Source organism: Stenella coeruleoalba (genome assembly GCF_951394435.1).
Source record: "Stenella coeruleoalba genome assembly, chromosome: X".
Taxonomy (NCBI): Eukaryota; Metazoa; Chordata; class Mammalia; order Artiodactyla; family Delphinidae; genus Stenella; species Stenella coeruleoalba.
The window spans coordinates 82214877-82239623 of NC_137152.1; the positions used below are offsets into that span (position 1 = coordinate 82214877).

General features: G+C 45.6%; 1 protein-coding gene and 1 pseudogene across 5 annotated transcripts; one reads left to right on the plus strand and one right to left on the minus strand.

The window, feature by feature from the left end:
• Positions 1–357: 357 nt before the first annotated feature.
• On the plus strand, positions 358–16686 carry ARMCX4 (armadillo repeat containing X-linked 4). Of its 4 annotated transcripts, XR_013825780.1 has the most exons (9): positions 374–454; positions 931–1007; positions 1752–1829; positions 2177–2257; positions 2534–2624; positions 2973–3109; positions 12294–12480; positions 14930–15036; positions 15553–16686. XR_013825780.1 is itself a non-coding variant. In XM_079911224.1 (6 exons), the coding sequence occupies exon 6, from the start codon at positions 3118–3120 to the stop codon at positions 10093–10095; it is 6978 nt and encodes a 2325-aa protein (XP_079767350.1). In that variant the 5' UTR covers positions 374–454; positions 931–1007; positions 1752–1829; positions 2177–2257; positions 2534–2624; positions 2973–3117; the 3' UTR covers positions 10096–10321. The 4 variants fall into 4 exon arrangements, 2 of the variants coding, with proteins under 2 accessions (XP_079767351.1, XP_079767350.1); XR_013825781.1 differs by lacking the exon at positions 2973–3109; XM_079911224.1 differs by lacking the exons at positions 12294–12480; positions 14930–15036; positions 15553–16686 and having other exon boundaries at positions 2973–10321.
• Positions 16687–19875: 3189 nt separating this feature from the next.
• Positions 19876–20507, minus strand: LOC307180775 (large ribosomal subunit protein uL14-like; annotated as a pseudogene). The gene has a single exon. The product of its transcript is annotated as a large ribosomal subunit protein uL14-like (transcript).
• Between the last annotated feature and the right edge of the window lie 4240 nt (positions 20508–24747).

Consider the following 24747-nt stretch of genomic DNA (forward strand, 5'->3'; position numbering starts at 1 on the left):
GGGACGCTAGTCTTAACAGCGTAAGAGAGAAAGAGAGAGTCCTCAAAGAAGCAGCCGAAAAGGCCGGAGCCAAGGCCTGAGGGTGGATGGGGGACGCAGACCCTCCCTGGTAACAGGAGAAGGGCAAACTCCAACCGCAGGGAGGTGATGCCACTTGTGGGCTCTCAGATTGGAGGGAAAGGAGCTGAGTGACCGGGCCTCGCGCACAGCTGGGTGGAGGGGGAGATCTTGCGCGCGGAGGTGGAGGGGAGGGTCCTGTTGAACTCCCCGCCGGCCCTGGTTGCGGGGGGGGGGGGGATCGGAGGGCGAGCTAGGCGGTGACGCGGGGCCCTCACGTGACCGGGAGCTGCAGAGCGACGCAGCTTTCGGTGCAGTCGTCACTCGTGTGTGGGTACCAGCTCCCCGCTGCCCTGCGAACGGCGGGCTGGCATTGGGCCCGGGGGAAGCGGAGCAGGTAAGGGCCCCGTGCGCCGAAGCCAGGGCGGCAGCGGACTGCGGATCCCCGGAGCTGGTCGGGGGGTGGCGGACAAAGCGGGCTCAAGTTCCCAGAGCCTTCGCTCAGATTCTCCCGAGCCCTCCTCCTCCTCCCTACGTCTGTGCTGGGGAACCGTGAGCTTTGACAGGGCGAATGGTGGGGGGAGTGTCTCAAGAGGGAAATGCAGAGATTGAGATGCCCCATTCTCTCTGAATCTAATCACAGACCACACACGCCTGCTCCGCTTCCTGCTCATTTCAGTGGAAGGGACACGCCACGGTGGCGTTTGCAGAGAAAATGGTGGGCCTTAGTGACTGGACGGCAGGGTTGGTGAGGGTGGCGTCTTGCAATGTGGGGAGGGACGTTTGATAACTGGGTTCCTGAATCCAGCGTTGGGATCTGTGTCCTGGGTACTGGTCCCAGCACTCAGTGCCTTTACTATCTCCTATCTGAAGACAGTAATTCGGGGTGGCACTGTTCGCGGCAAGGCGAGGGAAGAAGGAAAGGAGACAACTGCACAGGATCTGCGGAGGTTAGTGTGGGCACGGGCACCCGTTGTGAACAGTTGAAGCGCTCTATGAATATTCTCAGTGACAGGAACTTAGGCGCCTCTATTTGGTTGGGATATAGGGTGGGGCTATAGTGGACTTTCCCTAACCTGCGTTTACTTACCAAGCTTGGGCTTTTTAACGTAAAGTGTATGTTGAAGACCAATAAAGACAGCAACTTTTCTAGGGATGCTTTTATTTGTGCCTCAGAAAATACAAATTGTTGTCTCAAAGAATTACTTTTTTTTTTTTTTTGGAGATAGCCTTTGTGGGGCAGGGATGGTGATTTTGCAGAAGCAAAAGCCTCCCTCCACCACACACACACCTTATCTCTTATGCTGGAGATTCCTAGAGATGGGTTTAAAGAGAAGTAGATGGCAGTAGGCTGTGATTCTAGAATATGGGATATGGGGGCCTCTATGCATCTCCTGGTTTTCCAGTTTTTCAGATTTTCCCACCTGTCTGCACAGGTGAAGGAAAAGATGGACTTTTGAGAGAAGCCCTAGAATCCTACAGGTGGTTTTACAATAATTCGCCTCTGTCTCTCCCCTTTTTCCTGCCTCCCCTTTCCACCCTGCGCATTTCAGTGCTGGAGAAGCCCTAGGTTTTGCTTGCCAGAGAACAGATCTCTAAATCCAGTAAGGCAGGTACTGGGACCCATGTTTCAGATGCTGGGATGTCACAAGCACTCAAGTTTCACCTTCCCTTTTTTCTCTGTTTTTTCCTAGGTCTTCCCATAGGGCGACAGTAGGGCTGTTTACCACTGAAAGCAAGGGAAATTGGGAGACTGGCCTGGGACTGTGGAGGTTGGTGTGAAGATGGGCAGTGCCTGGGGGTAACAAGAGAGGGTGGGCATATGAGGTGGCTGAGACTTGAGACGGTCCTCTCAGTGGAGGTTTCTTCTGCCTCTCCTACACTCTGCCAGATTTCCACAGTGTTGCTACCCCCACTACTGATTTCAGTGCAGGAAATAGTAGAAATATTGGGGTAAGGGTGGGCTGGAGTGTGACGGAGAGAAGACTTGAAAGGATGGATCATTTTAGCAAACTGGACATGTGCTCTCACAAGGCAGGGACTGGAGTCAGGGATCAAGGTGCTTGTTTGTTCTGTGAAGGACCTGGTCTCTACTATCTGTTTGTTTACTTGTCCACAGGTTGGTCTACAGGTCTGAAAGGTTTGAGATCACTGGAAGCAAAGAAACAAGAAGGAAATTATCCCTGATCAGTATAGACTGGTAAGAGGCTGGGGACTGGCTGGGTAGACATCAAAGGTGGGTTGCTGGAGACCAGTGCCCATCCAGTAGGGCCAGTGTCCAGTCTGGAGGATCCTCAGTCTCTCCTTTTTCCAGTCACTTTTCCCACTATCTCTTCACTTACCCCACACCTTCACCTTTATTTTGGCACAGGGAGTGGGGCGAATTGAAGGGGATAGAGAGGTAGTTTGCTAATAATATATCTGTCACAACAAGAGCAAAATCTTCACTTCCACCTGTTTATCTGTCTGTCTCTAGGTCCACAGATCTCATGAGTTTATAGATCTACTTTAGGGTATATCTCCAATCAAGAGAAGGAAAGAGGAGGGAACTGCCTTGATCATTACAGGTTGGTATGAGGGTGGGGACCTGTGGGAGTGGTGACCAGAGTAGGTCCAGTAAAAATCGAAGTCTGAGGGCTTCCCAGTCTTTACCATTCATAGTCAGCCTTACCACCATCCTTTCCACTGTTCATTTGGTATAAGGAAATGTGTACGGAAGTACCTTGGGGGAAATTGTTGGGCACTGGGGAAGATGGAGAGGAGATAAAATAAAAGGGATGGAGAGAGAATTTGCTAATCATCCTTTTCTTCCACCAAGCACACCATTTTTACACTTTCCTGTCCTTCTGTATCTATCTGTGTGATGCACAGAATTAGAAGAGAAATTTTAGTGCATTTCCTTCCTCCACTTCTAGGTCCACCTCCAGTGGCAACTGTAGTGGCCTTTGAGTGGCTGAAGACCAACACCCTCACAGGCCTATGCGCAGACCTACTACCCACTTTTCACAGCCTGATTGAGCCCCTCTGTACCTTGTTCGTGTCTTCAGCAAGGGTGATTACATGGGTCGTGTTCAGGAAGTGGGCTGGGTGACCGCAGGACTGATGATCTGGGCTGGTGCTTGCTACTGCATTTACAGATTAACCAAGGGAAGAGCCCAGAGTGTGAGGAGACTTGCCAGAAATGGGTCCAGAGTCAAAATGGAGACTGTGGTTGGGATACAGAACCAGACCTTGGCGATGTGTGAAGCCATGGTTGGGACAGAGATTGAGACTAGATCCAAGCCCAAGACTGGAGCAGAAACTGGAGCAGGAGGTGGGGCTGGGGCTGAAGTAGAGACTAATACCACTGCTACAGCCAGAATCAAAGCCAACTCTCAAGCCAAGGCATGGGCTGAGGCAGAGACAGAGACCCAATCTGAGGCAAAGACAGTGGTTGGAACAGTGGTCATAACAGAGGCAGTGATTCTGACTGAGGCCAAAGCCAGTGAAGTGGCCATGAAAGAAGCAGTGACCCAAACTGACTCTGAGTCTGGGAGACTAGTCAAGAAAGAGGCAGTGACCCAGACCAAGGCTAAAGCTTGGGCACTTGGTGCTAGGGCAGAGACCAAGAAAGAAGCAATGACCCAGACCAAAGCAGAAACTCGTATATTGGCTGAAAAAGAGACAGAAATGAACAGAGTGATGGTGACACGGAATGAGGCCTTGGCAGTAATCAGGGAAGTGGCCAAGGTGGGTACCATAAACAAGATTGGAAGTGTGGCTGAGACCAAGTTGAGAGCCCTGGAAGAGACTGTGAGTGTGGCCAAGACTCAGTCTGAGGCCAGGTCTGGTACCTCAGTTGTTGCTAAGGGAAATCATAACACCAAGTCCAAGGCAGAATCTGGAGCAGACATGAAGTCCTGTGCACTGTCTCAGGCTGTGGCCAAGATCCAGGTTGACGACATGCTTAGTACTGGGGTTGAGGCCAAGGGGAATTGCAAAACTGCGTCTCAGGCAGGGTCTGTGGTAGATATGAGGGCTTTTGCTCAGCCTCAGATTGTAGCCAAGACTGAGGCTGTGCCTGGGGCAATGGTTGATGCTGGGGTTAATACCAATGCCATGTGTGAGGCAGGGGTTGGGGCAGGTACAAGTGCTTCTACACAATCTCAGACTGTGACCAAGAAACAGGCTGAGACAATGTCTAGTGCCAGGATTGAGGATAGGGGAAATAACAATGTCACACCTAAGGCAATGACTGGAGCTGACACGAGGGCTGCCGCTCAGCCTCAAGCTGTAGCCAGTGCTCAGGTTGAGGCTACGTCTGATGCCAGGGGTAAGGGTAGAGGCAATTCCAATGCCGTATCTAAGGTGGGGGTTGGGACAGACACTGAGTCCTATACACAGCCTCAGCCTAAGGCCAATGTCCAGGCTGATGCCTTGCCTGATGACAGGATTAAGGCTCAGGGCAATGCCAACACCAAGTCTAAAGAAGAGGCTGGGACAGACACAAAGGCACAGTCTCAGACTTCCACTAAGAGCCAGGCTGAGGCTCTACCTAGTACCAGAGGTAAAGCTAGGGGCAAAGCCAAAGGCAAGTGTAAGGCAGGGGTTGGAGCAGACATGAAAACCTGTGCACAGCCTCAAGCTGGGGTCAAGGCCCAAGCTGAAATTTTCCCTGATTCCAGGACTGATGGCAGGGGCGATCCTGATACTATTTCTGGGGCAGGGGCTAAGGCAGAACTAAGGGCCTGTGGTCAGCCTCAGGAAATGGCCAGTTCCCAGGGCGAGGCCTTGCCTGGTGCCAAGAAGAAGGTCCAGGACAATCCCAATGCTGTGTCTAAGTCAGGGGCTGGGCCACATGCGAAGAGCTCTGCACAGCCCCAGGCTATGGCCAATACCCAGGGGGAAGCCTTGCCTGGTGTCAAGAATAAAGTTCGGGGCAATCCCAATACTGTGTCTAAGGCAGGTACTGGGCAAGATACAAAGGGCTCTCCCCAGCCTGAAACAGATACAACAAGCTCTGCTCAGCCCCAGGCTGTGGCCAATTCTCAGGGTGAGGCCTTGTGTGGTACTAAGAATAAGATCCGGGGCAATCCTAATGCTGTGTCTAAAGCAGGGACTGGACCAGATACAAAGAACTCTGCCCAGCTCCAAGCTGTGGCCAATTCCCAAGGTGAGACTTTGCCTGGTGTCAAGATTAAAGTCAGGAGCAATCTCAACGCTGTGTCTAAGGCGGGGGCTGGGCCAGATACAAAGGGCTCTGCCCAGCCTCAAACAGATACAACAGGCACTGCTCAGCCCCAGGCTGTGGCCAATTCCTGGGGTGAAGCCTTGTCTGCTACTAAGAATAAGGTCCGGGGCAATCCCAATGCTGTGTCTAAAGCAGGGGCTGGGCCAGATACAACGTGTTCTGCCCAGCCTCAAACAGATACAGCAAACACTGTCCAGCCCCAGTCAGTGGCCAATTCTCAGGGTGAGGTCTTGCCTGGTGCCAAGAATAAGGTCAGGGGTAATCCCAATGATGTATCTAAGGTAGGGTCTGGGCCAGATACAGTGGGCTCTGTTCAGCCCCAAGCTGAGTCTAATTCTCAAGGTGAAGCCTTACCTGGTGCCAGAAATAAGGTCCGGGGCAATCCCAATGCTGTGTCTAAGGTAGGGTCTGGGCCAGATACAAAGGGCTCTGCCCAGCCCCAGGCTGCAGCCAATTCCCAGGGTGAGACCTTATATGGTACTAAGAATAGGGTCCGGGGCAATCCCAATGCTGTGTCTAAGGTAGGGTCTAAGACAGATACGAAGGGCTCTGCTCAGCCCCAGGCTGCAGCCAGTTCCCTGGGTGAGGCCTTGTGTGGTACTAAGAATAAGGTCCGGGGCAATCCCAGTGCTGTGCCTAAGGCAGGGGCTGGGCCAGATACAGCAGACTCTGCCCAGCCTCAGACAGATACAACAGGCTCTACTCAGCCCCAGGCTGTGGCCAGTTCCCAGGGTGATGCCTTGCTTGGTGCCAGGAGTAAGGTCAAGGGCAATCCCAATGCTGTGTCTAAAGCAGGGACTGGACCAGGTACAACAGGCTCTGCCCCACCCCAGGCTCTGGCCAATTCCCAGGGTGAGGCCTTGCTTGGTGCCAGGAGTAAGGTTAGGGGCAATCATGTTGCTGAGTCTAAGGTAGAGGCTGGAGCATGTACGATGGGCTCTGACCAGCGTCAGTCTGTAGCCCATTCCCAGAGTAAGACCTCGTCTGGGGCAAAGGACAAGGCTATGCGTAAGTCTGAGGCAGAAGCCACAGGAGATGCCTCTGTAAAGCCGAAGGCTAAGGCCACGCCCACTTCTGAGAGTGAGGGTGGGGCAGGCACTCAGGCCTGCAAAAAGTCTCAGCCTAAGGTCCATGACTACTACTGGAATGGGATTGGTGTTGAGGACTGGATTGCTTCTGAGCGGTGGATCAAATTTAGGTTTCAGGCTAGGGATGGATACTGGGAGAATAGCATGTCCTGGGCTGATGATGAGAATGAAGCCAATGTTGAATCCTGGAGTGCAGCTAGGGGTGAGAATGAGGTTGGTATTCAATCCTGGGCTGGAGCTGGGGACCAGGCCAGTGGAGGGCTCTGGGCTGGGAGTCATGCCAGTGAACAGTCCTGGGCTGCAGGCCAGGCCAGTGGGGGTTACTGGGTAGACGCTGGGAACAAGGCTGTTGGAGGGTCCTGGACTGTGGCTGAGAACCAGGCCAGTGGGGCTTCTTGGGCTGGCACTGGCAACCAGGCTGTTGTGGTGCCCTGGACTGGAGCTCAGGCCAGTGAGAGTTCCTGGGCTGGGGGCCAGGCCAGTGGGGTATCCTGGACTGGGGGAGAGACCATTGGAGTGTCCTGGACTGTGGTTGAGAATCAGGCCAATGGAGCATCCTGGGCTGGGGCTGAGGCACAGGCCAGTGGAAGGTCCCAGGATGTGGCTGGGATTCAGGCTAATGGAGGGTCCTGGGCTCAGGCTACAGCTGGGAATGTGGTTAACATTGGGTACTGGGCTGTGGCTGTGGACCAGGCTACTGGAGGGTCCTGGATTCTGACTAGTGATCTGTCTGGCGGTGCATCCTGGGTTGGGACTAGTGATTTGTCTGGTGGTGGATCCAAGCCTAGACTTGAGCATCAGACCAATGAAAATGTGTCCTGGGCTGGAGCTGGGCTGGGGCCTGAAAACCAGTCCAGTGGAAGGGCCTGGGCTGACACTGCAGACCAAGCCAGTGGAGGGTCTGGGCTAGGGCTTGTGGATGAGTCCAGTGGTGGGTCCTGGGTTACAGCTGGAGAACAGCCCAATAGAGAGTCTAGGCCAGGGCTTGCAGACCAGTCCAGTGTTGGGTCCTGGACTGGCACTGGGAACCAGGCCAGTGAAGGATTCTTGGTGGGGGCCGTGGATCAGGCCAGTGGGGGTTCTTGGACTGGGACTGGTGATCAGCCTGGTGGTGGGTCCAAGCCTGGATTTAAGGATCAGGTCAGTGAAGAAGAGTCTTTGGCTGGGGCTGGTAGCCAGGCTGGTGGAGGGACTAGGTCGGGGCCTGAGGACCAGTCCAGTGGAGGGTCTTGGGCTGACTCTGGGGACCAAGCCAGTGGAGGTTTCTTGGTTGGGGCTGTGGACCAGGCCAATGAAGGGTCCTGGGTTGGACCTGGGCATCAGGCTGGTGGTGAGACAAAGCCTAGATATGAGGATCAGGCCAAATCTGGAAGAGTGTCTTGGGCTGACAGTGGGGGCCAGGCTAGTGGAGGCCAGGCTAGTGGAGGGTCTACACTGGGGCCCAGGGACCAGTCCGTTGGAGATTCCTGGGCTGGCACTGGGGACCAGGCCAGTGGAGGATCCAGGCCAGTGCTCAAGGATCAGTTCACTGGATGGTTCTATGCTTACAGTGGGAGTCAGGCCAATACAGGAGGGTCCTGGGGTGGGACTAGTGGCCAGGCCATTGGAGGGCCTGGGCTTGGGCCCATGAACCAGTCCGGTGGTGGGTCCTGGGCTGATAATGGGAGTCAGGTCAGTGGAGGGTCTTGGGCTGGGGCTGGGGATCAGGCTGGTAGCTGTTCCAAACCCGGATTTGAGGATCAGGCCAGTGGAGGAGCGTTCTGGTCTGGTGCTCAGGACCATGCCATGGGAGGGTCTAGTCCAGGGCTTGCAGACCAGGCCAGTGGTGGGTCCTGGGTTGGTACTGGGGGTCAGGCCAGTGGAACGTCCTGGATTGTGGCTGGGAATCAAGCTGGTAGCTGTTCCAAACCTGGGTTTGAGGATCAGGCCAGTGGAGGAGGCTCCTGGGCTGGCACTGGGGATCAGCCTTGTGGAAAATCCTGGGCTGGGTCTAAGCCTGGGAATGAGGCCAGTAGAGGGTCTAGCTTAGCGCCTGAAGAGCAGGAAAGTGGAGGTTCCTGGGCTAGGCCTGGAGACCAGACCAGTAGAAGGTCTCAGGTGAGTGCTGGGACAGAGGCCAATGAAGGATCCTGGTTTGGGGCTGGGAGTGAGGCTAGTACAGGGTCTTGGTTCTGGAGAGGGGAAGAAGCTGGTATTGTGTCTAGCCCTGGAGATAAAAATGAGGCCAGTATTGAATCCAGCTCAGTGGTTAGGGAAGAGGCTATCATTAGTTCTAGATTTGGGGCTGAGAACGAAAACAGTATTGGGTCCTGGATCAGATCTGATGAGGCTGCCTGTATGGATTCCTGTGTGGGGGCTGAGGCTGGGGCTGGGGTTGGGGCTGAGGTCAGGCAGGAGTCTTGGCTCTGGGATGGAGATACAGCCACTACAGGGTCTAGGCTTGGGGTTGGGGAAGAGGCTGGCATGGGGTCCTGGACTTTGGCTGGGGATGTAGATGAGGATGAGCTAAGTAGAGCATCCAGCCCTGATATTGAGGAGATAAGTTTAAGGTCCTTGTTTTGGGCTGAGAGTGAGAACAGTAATGCATTCAGATCTAAGCGTGAGAAAGATGTCAATTTTGAGCGTAGGGCTGGAGATAAGGCCAGCACCAAGGATAAGCTTGAAGCTGCTGGTGGAATCGATGTAAAGTCTTGTTTCTGGGATAGTAATGAAAACAGAAGTGAGGACAAATCTGCACCTAAGACTAAAGCCAAAAAGTCAGCTGAGTCAAGAGTCACATATCCATCTATGGTCCCTGGGGCAGGAATGGGGTCATGGGCGGGAGCCATGATCTGGACAGAAATGAAATTTCCATATCAAAATGAATCCTGCTTCCCACCTGAAGATGAGCTCAGAAAGCAGATCAGGTCTGGGGAGAAAACTCAGCCTTGGGCCTGCCGCTGTAGACGTGAAACTAATATGGATCCACGAGAGCTTGAAAAACTCATTTGCATGATTGAGATGACTGAAGATCCTTCTATTCATGAAATAGCCAATAATGCTCTGTATAACAGCCGTGATTACCCATTCTCCCATGAAGTCATTCGTAATGCAGGTAGAATCTCAATTATTGAAGGCTTGCTCAATAATCCCTACCCCAGTGTTAGGCAGAAGGCTTTAAATGCACTGAATAACATCTCGGTGGCTGCTGAAAATCACAGGAAGGTTAAAACATACTTAAACCAAGTATGTGAAGACACCATCACCTATCCCTTGAATTCAAATGTGCAGCTGGCTGGATTGAGATTGATAAAGCACCTGACTATTATTAGTGAATATCAGCATATGGTTACAAATTACATTTCAGAATTTCTTCGTTTGTTAACTGTGGGAAGTGGAGAAACTAAAGACCATATTTTGGGAATGCTTTTAAATTTCTCTAAAAATCCATCTATGACAAAAGACTTGCTCATTGCCAATGCACCAGCATCACTGATTAATATCTTTAGCAAGAAAGAGACAAAGGAAAATATTCTTAATGCTCTTTCACTATTTGAAAATATAAATTACCATTTTAAAAAAAGAGCAAAAGTATTTACCCAGGACAAGTTCAGTAAAAATTCCCTTTATTTCATATTCCAACGACCTAAAGCATGTGCCAAGAAACTTCGAGTCTTAGCAGCAGAATACAATGACCCTGAAGTGAAAGAAAGAGTTGAGCTATTATTAAGTAAACTCTGATTAGTTGTAATTTTCCAAACAAATTTGAGTAATATTTTGGTTTTGCAGCCTGGAAGTAATGCACATTGTAAATTGCATTATAATTTCTAAAGTGATGTTGCTTATGATGGTCGTTAGCTGGACCATTTTATGAACACCAAATGAATTCAATTTTGTACTGAAAATACATGTGTTGATTTTTACCTTGTCTGGATTGAGATATTTTTGGTATCCTTCATGAGCAGAAACTGAGCTGATTCTTCATAAGTAAGGTAATCTTTGGTCCTTTGTGTGGACTTATGCTTATACATTTGAGACTTTATTTTTATGTCATCAATAAAGTTGTGTGTTTTAAGCAGAAAAAAAAGACACGTCTTTGTCCTTGAATCTGTGATCTATTTGGAAAGGCAAGATGTATGGAAACAAAAAGATACTAACAAAACCCAAGAGCCTATGATCATAGCCAGCTGTTTCCTATTAGTGCTTAAAGGCAGAAGAAACTTCTGCATGCAACAGTGTTCAGGGAAAGTTTTGCAGAGGAGGGGGCACTTAAGTAAGCTGGGCATGAAAGACAGGATAAAAACAGGGCAGAAGGGCATTGGAGGAGGGAGGAGTGACGGGAAGAAAGGCATGGAGGTGGGAATTTTGCTCCACAGAGGAGACTGGCCTGCCTGGAGTACAAAGTGTGGGGAGGGTAGTGATGGAAAATACAGTCAGGCAGTTGGGTGAGTCCCATTCATGGAGGATCCCTGATTTCTAAACTGAGGTGTCTGTATATTCTACCCACTTCTGGGAGACACGAAAGCCTTTTGTGACCAGAGGAGTGACAAGATGAAAGGAACATTATGTGACTGACTTGCGTGCAGAATGGGTCAGAGTTGGAGTGGGGACAGGATTGGCCACTGGAGATTGGAACACCACTTAGGAAGTTACCACCATAGTTCAGGCATAGATGCTAAAGGCGTGAAATTTCACTGGTGGCAATGGGAGTGGCAAGGGGAGGAAGGAAGTGAGAGTTGCTTTGAATGAAGAAGTGCTGGAACCTATCCTGGGGACATACAGAGAGGGACAATTTTATTGTAGGGTCCTGAGGGCATTTGATAGGAAAACATCCTCTTTCTTGTCCAACTCTGGTGTCTATGGGAGTGAATATGTTAGTAATTATTTTGGAATTATGAAAAAATATAATAGAAGAAATAATAATTTTTAGTGCTTCTATCAGATTTCTTTTACAAGATTGGTTGGGGCAGGGTCTTTATGGAACCATTGAGAGGGCTGTTGGCATCCATACTGGAGAAGATCCACCTCTCTTCCAACCCAGAGTATGGTGAGGGTGTGGGTGGAGGGACACCTTCAAACTGTACTGGTGGGAGCATACTTGGTACAAGATCCATTTGGATACATGTTTCAGAAGCTTTCAAGATGTGCATGCTCTTTGACCCAGAAATTCCTCTTGTAGAAATTTATCATTAGGAGATAATCAAATAATCAGCTTGTACAAGGCTGTGCATCTGCACCTTTTTGAAGAGTGAAAAATTGTGAATGACCCAAGTGTCTTGAAATAGGCACTTGGCTAAGAAATTAAGGTATGTCTACACATTGAGACATTATGCAGCTCTTGAAAATGTTGATGGGCAACTACAACTATAATAAACCAGGACTTTTTGCATAATTTACTAAAAGGAAACGGATGAATTCAGGCTAAGCGGGCCTGTTAATAGCATTTCAGGGCACTAGAGCGAAAGTATAAATGGAGGTTCACATATTTATGTCTGAATATTTGGAATATAAATAAAATTTTAAAATAAATATTACTTAAATAAAGCCATAAATATAAGTATAAATGTTTGAAATTTTAAATTTCATTAATCGTTTTGAAAGTAAAGCTGTTCTCAATTCTAGCATTTGATGGTCACCAACTTTCCAGTGGAAAAAATGATGTCATACTTGTGGTGAATTCTGCAATCTGCTGCCCTAATCCTCCTTCATGAATAAAGAGTTTATTATTTCAGTTGCTAGGAGTGCTGCCAGCAGACAGCCCTCAGCTGTCAGCCCTCATCGGGAATTGCCTCAGCTAGAAAGCCACCTCCCCCAAGGTCATAACTCCTTTCTGGGGTACTTCACATTCAATGACTGATCTACATGGCCTTCTTGCCCCAAATGGGACAGCTTAACTTCTCCCTCTGTCCAATCCTGCTTCCTTCTTTTCCTTTTCACAGGTTTTAATCCTAAGAGCATTCCCTAATAAAAGCCCTTCATGCTGAACCCTGTCTCTGAGTCTGCTCTCCAGGAAGCCATCCTACAACAGTTGGTACAAGAAGAGGTTCAGAAAAGCATACACTGTGATGAAATTTAGGAGATGGATCATCTGCTGCCCAGCTGCCAATGAGGACCCCATCATTTGTGGTAGGTGGAGTAGATAGACATGTGGAACAGGTAGCAGAGGAGTTAGAGCTTTCACTGGAGTTGAACTAGAATGGCATTCATGGAAGGGAATACATTAACTGGTGCCATGTGGTAGGCATTTGAGAAATATGTGAGGTATATTAAATATAAGGAAGTCCAGAAAATTGGGTGGCTATTGCTCAGCTTGATGGACCTCTAGGAAAAGATAATGAAAAGCTGAATTAAATTAGTCAACAATTTAAGCTCTGTGTGAAAGCCAGAGGGTTTCATTCACAGCATATAAAGAGGTCCTTATCTTTTTCAGGTAGAGAGGAGAGAAATCTGAGGACCAAGCCCAGGACTTATTGAAACAAGCTTCAAAGAAAGTTAAAATCTAAACCAAGACAAGTCTGCTATGCCAAGACCAGGGCCCTGGTTAGGAAGGAATGTGACCCTGACACATGGAATAGGGACATCTGGATTGATGTCCCTAAAAGTCTTATATCCTCAGATTTCCCTGAGCTCCTTGAGCGTTCAGAAGTGTCCCACTCCTTCCTATTAAGCGTTAGTGCTTCACCTTGCTTGAACATGCAGAGCCCTTTCCCTTGTAAGATAATGTGTGTTTCCCACAGAATCTGCCCCCACCTCCCATCCTGGCCACTGGGCCTATGTCTAGGGTTAAGTTACATAACTTCATTGGTGGTGTTCTGGGCCTAATAAGGAAGGAAAGGGAATATCTCAAGAAGGAGCTGCAGGACCTAGCCAGCATGTTCTAGCAGGTGCTGAGGGAGTAAGCATGGGACTGAATTCTGAGGGCCTTGATCAGGGGAGCTAGAATATAAAATTGAATAAGAGAGTATTAATTGATTAGAGAGTTCTCTACCAAGATACAGGATTTAACATCCTGGAAAAGATCCCAGGAGATCAATGTGAACTCACTATTAGAATGGCTCCTCAAAGAATAGAAAAAAACCAATGGCCCACATTGAGGTATAAAGGCCAGAGTTGCCACTGCAGGTGGTGGGAGAAGGGATTAAAGGCTCAGGGAAGTGGGAATAGAATAAATATATTATAAAGCCAGAAAGCCCTCCAGAGGACTATGTTATGGAGGAGGACCCAAAGGGCACACCATTTGCTAAAGCTATAAGGAATGCACTGGTTAAAGGGTTACCAGCATCACTGAGAAGTTCAGTGGTGGCTTGCCTCTGCAGACCAGGGCTCAGAGTAGGGGAGGGTATTATAGGATGAAGATCACTGATAGAAATGGTGATGCCACTGAAACAATAGAGACAGGATAACTGTGCTCAATTGTCAGAAGTCAGGTAGGTGCAAATACCATAATGCACCACAGGGTCAGAGTAATAGGCCGGGAGGCCTGATCTGCAGAGAGCTTTGGAGAGGGTTAATAGAACACAGTGCTCCTCCTGGTAGATAGATGGTTAAGAGGTAGTTAATAGAATGTGGGTGGTCAATATAACACATTGTCCTAGGGAAAATAAGCGTCCAACAATTTGTATTCGATCTGTACAATCAAAAAAAAATCAAAGATACTCAGAAGTCTGAGGGAAGGTGCCTCAATAAGTCACACTCTCCTGCTCAGCTTTGGCCTTAAGTCAGTTTTTGATCCAGAGAGCACTGTTTGAAGGAGTGGGGTACCCAGGACTGATTCCTCCAGTCCTTCCATTTACGAAGGTAACTGTGTGCTGGGGAAAGAGGAATACCCAAACATTTTGAGGGCTGATGGACCCTGGTTGTGAGTTGCTATTGATACCCAGAGACCTAACGTATCATCTTGCCTCACCCCTGTTAGAATAGGGGCAGATGGAAACCAGAAATTATATAAGCTCCTAGTCTATGTTGGGTTTATAGTGGCTCCACTGGGTCTACAGACTCACTCAATGGTTATTTTTCTGGTGTTTGAATATAAAATTGGAATAGACATTATGATAGTTGGTACAAGCCCCATATTGGTTCCTTGGCATGTGGAGTCAGAGCTATTTGTAGATGAGGCCAAGTGGAAGCTTTGAAATTGCTGTCTTCTTCCTTGGCAAAGATGGTAAATGAAAACATATAGATAGCATCTTGGAGAGGATGGCTGAAGTTAGTGCCACCTAAAGACCTAAAGAATGCTGGGAGGTGGTCCCCATCATATCTCCATTTAATGCATCAGTTTGGACCCCTGAAAAATGTGGACAGAGTCTGGTAGATGACAGTAGACTACTGTAAACTCGACCAAGTAGTGGCACAAGGGCAGTTGCCATGTCAGATACGATATCATTGCTAGAACAGGATGACATGGCCTTAGGTACCTAGTACAGTAATCAGCTACTGATTTGGAAAATATTTTTTTTCCTATCCCTATCAGAATGGAACATCATAAAAGTTCACATTCACATAGAATGACAACAGTATACATTTATAGTTTTTCCTCAAGACTCTACTAACTCTCCTGTCCTCTGTCATGGTATAGTATGAAGAGATCTGGACCATCTGAATATGACACTAGTCCACTGTGTTGATGACATCATGCTAGTTGGACCAAATGGCTAAGAAGTGGGTAACACGTTGGAGGCCTTGGTAAGACATGTGTACTCCTGAGGATGGGAGATAAACCCTACAAAGATCCAGGGGCTGGCTGCATTAAGTACAGTTTTTAGGGGTTGAATGGTCTGGGGCATGCCAGGAGATTCCCTATAAAAGTACAGTACAAATTATTGCATTTTCCACCTTCCTCATGAAGAAGGAAGCTCAATGTCTTGTAGGCTTTATTGGGTTCTGGAAGCAGCACATTTCACATCTGGAATTACTGTTTTGACCCACATATTGGGTAACACGAAAAGCTGCCAACTTTGAGTGGGGCCTAGAACAAAAGAAGGCCTTATAGCAGGTCTAGGCCATGGTTTCAAGCAGTCCTGCCACTTGGACCATGAAATCAGTAGACTCTAAGGTATTAGAGATATCTGTGTTGGTGGAAGATGCCATGTGGAGTTTTTGGTAAGCCCCAATGGGAAGGTCACAACTTAGACCAGAACTTAGATTCTGGAACAAAGTCATGCCACATGCAGTGGATAATTATATATCTTTTAAAAACAGCTCCTGATATGCTACTGTGTCCTGGTAGATATGGAATACATGGTCATAGGACATCAAATGACCATGCAACTGACCATACAACCAGAACTGCCCATTATGAACTGAGTTTTGTCAGATCCTCCAAGATATAAGTGTGGGCAGGCCCAGCAACAAGATGGAAGTTTTACACGTAGGATCAAGCACAAGCAGGACTGGAGGGTATAAGCACCTGCACAATCAGCTAGAGCAGATCCTCCATGATATCCACCACTGTTGCGCTAGCACCTTTCACACTCCTTACACCTGTGCCTCATGGGGGATCTTTTTTGACAAGCTGACTGAGAAGGAAAAACCCCAGCCTTATGTATAGATTGGTGGGCTTGGTATGTGGATATCATCAAGGACAGCAACTCCAGCCTGAGAAACCCATGATGATCAGGAGTGAGGGTCTGGATCATACCACCAGGCAAACCACCAAGACCCTAAGAGTGATTGGGATCTGTAATTGATAGTGGAAGAGAGGGATGGTCATTTTCAGCTTTGAGACCAGCTGCAGTGTTGGGGGCTATAGTTTAAGTTTCCCCTAGGAAGAGAGGCCTACCAGACCCCTGGAAGAGCTGATCCTGGAACTTATATAAAGCAGATCTGAGAGGCACAAAGGGTGGACTGTGGTGGATACTGCAATGCCCTGCCCAGAGTTCCCTTTAGCAATAAAGGCCTTATTACTTCAGTTGTTAAGAATGTTGCCATCAGAGAGCCCTTGGATGCCAGCCGCATTCAGGCATCTCATCAGCTGAGAATTGTCTTGTTCAAGATCACACCCTATTCTCAGAGTGTCCCACATCCAATGGCTCACTGATGCTGTGTATAAAGGCCTGGTCCTCTTGCCCCTACTTGAGATAGCTTTGAAGTTTCATCCTAAGTTCAGAATTCCCTACAGTGTATGCTGAGGCATTCTACTGATAGTGCACTGACATTTGATTTCTTCCTCTTTTCATTCCTGTTTATTTTCTCCCTTTTCTTCCATAAATGTTTATCCCAGGAGCTCTCCCCAATAAACCTCCTATACTAATCTTTGTCTCATAATCTGTTTACTGGGGATCCAATCTGTGACAACGATTCATGCGTGTTTCTCTCTCTCCATACATCCCCAAATCAAGAGTCATATCTGTTGTTTAATATTGTGAAATATTCTTTAGCCTATATATGCAACTGTTGCAAATATTGCATTAATTTTTTATTACTTTGGAACCACAAACCAGAAAATAAATATAAACAAGAAAATGGACACTACTGGGAAATTAAAGTTTGTTAAGCAAAAATCTATGGCATTCATGTATCTGAGAAGAAGGCTCTGACAAGGTAGCTTGTTTTTTTCTCTTCCCTGAGTGGTTCACTGCTAGAATCTTCCCTTTAGTCTGAAATAATGTCTATTTCTTATGTCAGCAGTGGCACAATCCACAAATCTTCATGGCATTTGGACACAGTTGCCTTTTGTTTAAAGGAGACAGGGAAACAGATGTGGAGAAGCATTTTCCTGGAGCCAGAACAGTGTTAGTCAAAGTACAGATGTTTAGGCCTATAAGTTGCACTGTACCAACAATGAGCACCAGATCCCATGTAACACAGGCACCCTTGTGTTCTTTAATAAGTGTGTGTGTGTGTGTGTGTGTGTGTGTGTGTGTGTGTGTGTGTGATATGCAGGACCCTTCAAAGCATGGGGTTTAGGGTGGCCCTCATCCCCAGTTCTAGGGGCAGCAATGAGGCTAAGATAGCAGTGGATAACATTCCTAGATGTTTTGGAAAGTTAAGTGGTCTTATAGCCAGTTCTGGGTCTGACTGTGGCACCGGGTCCCCAGATTCTTACTCTAGTGTTGTTGTTATAGCATACTCAGGGATAAGGGGTTGGTTTAAGGTTTTGGGTACAGTGGCCTTGCTGGGTCATGCACATATGAAGTATAATTTAACATCACTTTTTGAAGATGAAAATTCAGTCCTTCTTATAGGGGAAAAAGGCCTATTTCTGGGAAACACATGAACTAATTGGCCCTGAAGGCAGTGTGGTGTAGGAGAAAGAGTACGGTCTGGAGTATGGAATGAAGGAGGAAGAGTATTAACATTTCTCTTCTCTTTCTCTTTTTCAAACATGAAGGAGTAGAATTGGGAGAGGAAGGGAATGAATCTGGTTTGAATTCTTTGAATTTGAGGTCCTTTTGGGACTTTCAAGTGGAGATGCTCAGTTTTCATTTGAAAAGTATGGATATAGAGCACAGAAGAAAGGTCTGACTACCGATATGTATTGTAGATGATAACTGAAGCCAAGGAGTGAGTCAGGTAGCCCCAGCAAGGGGTACAGACTGAAAAACTGAGAGCAGAATGCTGAGGAAGCTCTATATGTGTGAGACTTTGGCAAGCAGGAATGCAGAACTGAAACCAAGTGTACAGCTTCCGATCTATATTACAATGCATACCTCTATACATTCTTTTTTTCCATTTTAAGAAAATTGTGGTAAAATACAGAAAACGTTTACCATCTTCACCAGTTTTAAGTGTACAGTTCATTGACATTTAGTACATTCACATTGTTGCATAACCATCACCACCATCCATCTCTAAAACTCTTTCCATCTTCCCAAACTGAAATTCTATACCCGTTAAACAATAACTCCCCATTAAGGTGGATGGACCTAGAGTCTGTCATACGGAATGAAGTTAAGTCAGAAAGAGAAGAACAAATACCGTGTGCTAACACATATGTATGGAATCTAAAAAACAAAAAAACAAAAAACAAAAAACAAATGATTCTGAAGAACCTAGGGGCAGGACAGGAATAAAGACGCAGACGTAGAGAATGGACTTGAGGACATGGGGAGGGGGAAGGGTGAGGTGGGATGGAGTTAGAGAGTAGCACTGACATATATACACTACCAAACGTAAAATAGATAGCTAGTGGGAAGCAGCTGCATTGCACAAGGAGATCAGCTCGGTGCTTTGTGACCACATAGAGGGGTGGGATGGGGAGGGTAGGAGGGAGACGCAAGAGGGAGGGGATATGGGGATATATGTATACATATAGCTGATTCACTTTGTTATACAGCAGAAACTAACAACATTGTAAAGCAATTATACTCCAATAAAGATGTTTAAAAAAAATAACTCCCCATTATCCCATCCCCCTGGCAACCACCATTCTACTGTCTGTCTATGAATTTGATTACTTGAGGTACCTCATTTAAGTGGAGTCGTTCAGTATTTGCCCTTTTATGACTGGCTTCTTTCTTTCTTCTTCTTTTTTTTTTTGGCCATGCCACGCAGCATGTGGGATCTTAGTTCCCTAAGCAGGGATCAAACCCATGCCCCTTGCAGTCAAAGCGCAGAGTCTTAACCACTGGCCTGCCAGGAATGTCCCTATGACTGGCTTATTTCATTGAGGATAATGTCTCTGTATTAGTCTGCTTGGGCTGCTGAAACAAAATACCACAGACTGGGTGGCTTGAAAAACAGAAATTTATTTTCTCACAGTTCTGGAGCCTGGGAAGTCCAAGATTAGGTGCTGGTAAACTTAGTTTCCGTGAGAGCTTTCCTCTTGGCTTGTAGACAGCCGCCTTCTCACTATGACCTCACATGGCCTTTTCTTGGTGCATGTGTGTGGAGAGAGAGTGAGTGAGCTTTCTGATATCTCTTTTTATAAGGACACTAATCCTATAGGATCAGGGATCCACCCTTATGGACTCATTTAACCTTAATTATTTCCTTAGAGGACCTATCTCTAAATACAGCCATACTGGGGGTAAGGCCTTCAACATATGAATTTGGGGGGGACACACATTCAGCCCATAACAGTCTTTAAGTTTTCTGTACACGTTTGGAGTCCTGGTTTTTTAAAATGTAATTTTTATAGTTATAGAGTACCATAAGGTTTATAACAGCAACAATAAAAATCTATCAGAACTTTGCTTCATCCTTCCCCATCCCACATTTCTCCTCCTCAGAGAGAATCACTTTCAAATCTTATAACTATTTCTTCTGGTATCACTACATATTTCTAAATAATCTGTTTATACTTTTATTTCTTGACTTTTAATTTTTACACATCAGCTATGATTTTCTGCAATGAAAAGATTATCTTTTTTTAATCCCTTGCAGCTCTGACAATCTTATTCCTTTTTTAAAAATTAATCAATTAATTTATGGCTGAGTTGGGTCTTGGTTGCTGCACGCGGGCTTTCTCTAGTTGCAGCGCTCGGGCTCTAGGCACATGGGTTTCAGTAGTTGCAGCACGCGGGTTCAATAGTGGTGGCACACGGGCTTAGCTGCTCTGCAGCATGTGGGATCTTCCTGGACCAGGGCTTGAACCTGTGTCCCCTGCATTGGCAGGTGGATTCTTTTTTTTTTTTTTTTGCACTGGGTAGTTTTATTTTACAGAGGGGGTAAGGGTTAGGTGGTGTCAAGAAGAGTGACATGGAGCAAATAATTTTTATTATCATTTTTTTCTTTTACAAATACACTGAAGAATCATGCAATGCTGCCAGCATTGGATGCAATCCTGGGCCACAAGTCTGCACATTCCTTTGCAACTGGTCCTGTGATGGCAGAACTTTTCATCTCGCCTTTATTGTTTACTATGACCCCTGCGTTATCTTCAAAAATATCTTCAAAAAAATATCTTCACCATTTTTTCTCCAGTGTGACTTTCGTTGTCGAATTACCACTGCTGGATGTACCTTCTTTCTGAGCTCTGCTTTGCCTTTCTTGACTATGGCCATCACCATGTCACCCACACCAGCAGCAGGAAGTCTATTCAGTCGTCCCTTGATCCCCTTCACAGAGATGATATACAGATTTTTGGCTCCTGTGTTGTCAGCACAGTTGATCACGGCTCCAACCGGAAGACCCAAGGAAATCCGGAATCTCGCACCAGAGGACCAACCACGTCCCCGCTTCGACATCTTGAAATGCTGGAAAGGGACAAAAAGGAACGGCAGGTGGATTCTTAACCACTGCACCACCAGGGAAGCCCAAGATTCAGTTATCTTAAACCTCCCATCCCATATACACACTTCTCCCACAGTTTCCCACTATATTGTTATTACATCACTATATATATATATATATATATATATATATATATATAGGCGGTACGCGGGCCTCTCATGGGTGCGGCCTCTCCCTCTGCGGAGCACAGGCTCCGGATGCGTAGGCCCAGTGGCCACAGGCCCAGCCGCTCCGCAGCACGTGGGATCCTCCCAGACCGGGGCACGAACCCGCGTCCCCTGCATCGGCAGGCGGACTCTCAACCACTGTGTCACCAGGGAAGCCCTACATCACTATATTTTACTAAATCAATATTCTATGTTTATTTTATGGCTACATAAATATTATTCACAGCTGAGCCATGAGAAAGAGTAGTTAAGAACATAAACTCTGCCAGTAGGTAACTTGGCTTCAAATCTTGGTTTTGTCACTTAATAGCTATGTGATCTTGGGCAAATCTCTTCTCTTCTTTCTACCTCACTTTCCCCATGTTTAGAATGGGAATAAAAATACCTATTTTATTGAATTGCTGTGATGATTAAAAGATTAATACTCAGAGTAGTACTTGGCACATAGTAATTGGCATATATCATATATTATTGTTATGCCTTGTATAAATTTTTATTTTCCCTTCAATTATATCTGGTTTTGCTTCATGTAGTTTGGAGTTTTATCATTAGGTGCATGTATGTTTACAATTGTTAAATCTTCTTGATGGATTGACCCTCTCATCAATATAAATGGCCCTTCTTTGTTTCTAATAACAATGCTTGTCTTGAGGCCTAATTTTTCTGATATTAGTATAACCATTCCAGGTCCCTTTTGTTTACTGTTTGCATGGTACATCTTTTCTAACTTTTTATTTACAACCCATTTGTATCTGTGATTCTGAATATCTTTTGTAGACAGTATATTTTCATGGATCATATTTTTTAAATTGATTCTGCCAATCTCTGCCTTTAAATTGTTTTATCTATTTACATTTAATGCAATCACTGATAAAGTAGAATTATTATCTGCCAGTTTGCTGTTTGTTTTCTATATGTCTTATGTCTTTTTTGTTCCTCTATCCCTCCACTATTACCTTCTTTTATGTTAAATAGGTATTTACTAGTGTACCATTTTCATTCCCTTGTCATTTCTTTTACTGTATTTTAAAATGTATTTTCTTAGTGGTTACCCTGGGGATTACAATTAATAGCTTGACTTATAAAAATCAAGTTCAGGTCAATACCAACTCAATTTCAAATCTTTGCTCCTAATGTCTCCATTCCCTCCCCACTCCTTTGCATTGTTATTATACAACTCACATATTTATATATTATATATATATCAACATAGATTTATTCATATTGCTTTATGAAGTAGTCTTTTAAATCAGATAGAAGAAAAAATAGTTACAACAAAATACATTTATACTGCCTTTCATGTTTACCTGTGTAGCTGTTGTATGTATTTTAATTTTTTGTTGAGAACTGGACATTTTAGGTAACATATTATTAGCAACTCTGGATACTGATCCTCCTCCCAATGGTTGTTGTTGTTTGCTGTCATTTGTTTATTGTTTGTTGAGTTGGTGGGACTAATTCTGTGGAGTTTATTTCCTCCCATAGTGTACACCTCTGTTTTCCCAGCTCAGATCTTTCCCCCTTATTTTTATCTTTTAGCTTGTCTACCTGGGTTTTGCCCCTGGGTTAGCATAAGTCACTTATTGGTCAAAGGTTGTGCTTAAGCTCAATTAGATATTTACCTTTTGCCATTGGATATATGTGTAGCTTGGAGGCTGCTCTTACATTTCAGTGAGTTTACATATTTTGCCCCTAACTCATTCAAACTGGGACTACTAGCTCAGAAGTTCCTTCTCTGATTGCTCCTGAAAAGGCATAGCCTTGGGCATTCACACATTGTTCCAGACTGCCAAGGATGACTGTGATTTTATTTTTAATCTTGGCTTTTTAGGATTCGTCCCTGGGTCAGAGTAACTTATGGTTCATTCAGTGCTTGGTCAGAGGTTGTGTTTAAGCTCCTTGAGCCAGTAAGGCTTTTGCCTGGTGTTTATGGGTTTGTGTGTGGCTTGGGGAATCCCCTTTCAATGGAAAGAAAAAACACACTATGTAAGAGCTGTGAGTTAAGTTTTATTCAGGGTTTTCCTGAGGACTGATCCCAGGAAACAGCCTCTCAGTAGCTCTGAGAGGACAACTCCGAAGAGGTAGGGGGAGAAGTCAGTATATATATGATTTTGACTAGGGAATAAATGCAGTCAAGCATTCATCTCAGTAAAAGGTTACTGCTTGTCATGAGGAATAGGTATCTCAGTTAATGATTTTAGTGCTTTTTTATGTATGGGAAGATGTAAGAATCTGGGTTAATTGAACATTTTCCTGAGATATATCTATCTAAGGTGCTATCTAAGGGCCCTGTTTTTCCAAAGTACAAAGTGCCTCATCCTGTTTTTCATCCTGAATTCTTTTTAGGCTGTACTGTTGGTCAGCAACTGCAGTGGTTTATGACTTAATCCTTGTAGAAACAAGTAATGAGCAACATTCTTTGTTTTACACCCTTCAAGCCTGTTCCATGCCTTTCCATGAAGCCTAGCATATGCACACAGTCTTCCTGACCCTTACAATTGTGTATGATCCCAGGAGGGCTCTTATTGGTTGTCTCTTTCCCTGGTTTTCTTCAATAAACTTGTGACTCTTCTGACATTTTTCTTGTGTTAGTGCTACCAGCCTCTTCTTAATTATCTTCCACCATGATCTCCGTTGTTTTTGACAATGCCTGTAGGCATGGAATTTTCTACTACCTTTTCAAAATTAAGTCAGTTCCCTCAGGCAGAGCTGCAGAGTTCTTCATCCTTATATCCCGCCTTTTCTCCTGGGAAGAGCCTCAATCACTGCACCAGAGCTGAAGGCAGGGACCTCATTTTACCTGAGTGACACTCCTGGTCTGTGAGGTGGTGCTGGGAAGGGGTGACAGCTCCTGATCTTGGCTTTCCCCTCCTGGGATAGAAAAAATATTTGAGAAAATGATTGTTTAAAATTTTCCAGATTTGTTGAAAGTCGTAAATTTACAGATTCAAGAGACTTAATGAATCCCAAACAGGATAAATTCAAAGAAAACCATGCGTAGACACATCTTACCAAACTGCTGAAGACCAAAAGTAAAGAAAAATACCTTGAAAGTAGCTAGAAAAAAATAACACATTATCTGTAGGGGAACAACAATTTGAAAGATTGTGGTTTTCTTATCACAAACAATGAAGGCTAAAAGACATTGGAACAATATCTTTAGAGTTTGAAAGAAAATAATTGCCAACACACAATTCCATATTCAGCAAAAATATCCTTCAGGAATGGAAATGAAAATAAAGATGTTATCAGATGAAGGAAAACCAAGAGAATTTTCTGCCAGCAGAAAATGCTTTACAAGAAATGTTAAAAGATGCTCTTCAGGCTAATGGGAAATGATACCAGAGGGAAATCTAGAATTCAGGAATGAAGGAGAAGCAATAGAAATGGTAAATATCTGGGTAAATATAGAAGACTTTCTCTTCTGTTCTTTAAAACAACAACAACAACAACAGCAACATTGTATTGGTTTCCTATTGATGCTGTAACAAATTACCACAAACTCAATGGTGTAAAACAAGGCAAATTTATTATCTTATAGTTCTGGAAGTCAAAAGTCAAAAATGGGTTGACAGAGCTGTGTTTCTTCTGGATGCTGTAGTGGAGAATCTGTTTCCTTGTCTTTTCCAGCCTTTAGAGACTGCCTGCATTCGTTGGCCCATCACCCCACATCATTCTGACCTCTGATTCTATCACCACATCTTCTTTGACTCTTCTGCCTCTCTTTCCCTTTGTTAGATTAGCATCAATGTTATGGAGGTTATGCATGGGCTCAACAATATGGACTTCCACTCATCAAGGCTGATCTTTTACTAACACTGCTGAATACCCAACCTGACAACAAAATAAGATGAAGATGAATCATTCAATACAATAAGACATTATTTCCTGGGGTACTAGTCAGCCCCATGGTGGTAAGATTATTATATAGGACACCTTTTATCACAGTGAGAACAGAAATTTTTCTTCATGGAAATAACTACATATTCCAGACACACATTTGCTTTCTTTGCTTACAATGATTCTGTCAGTGCCACCGTCCGTGGACTTCCAG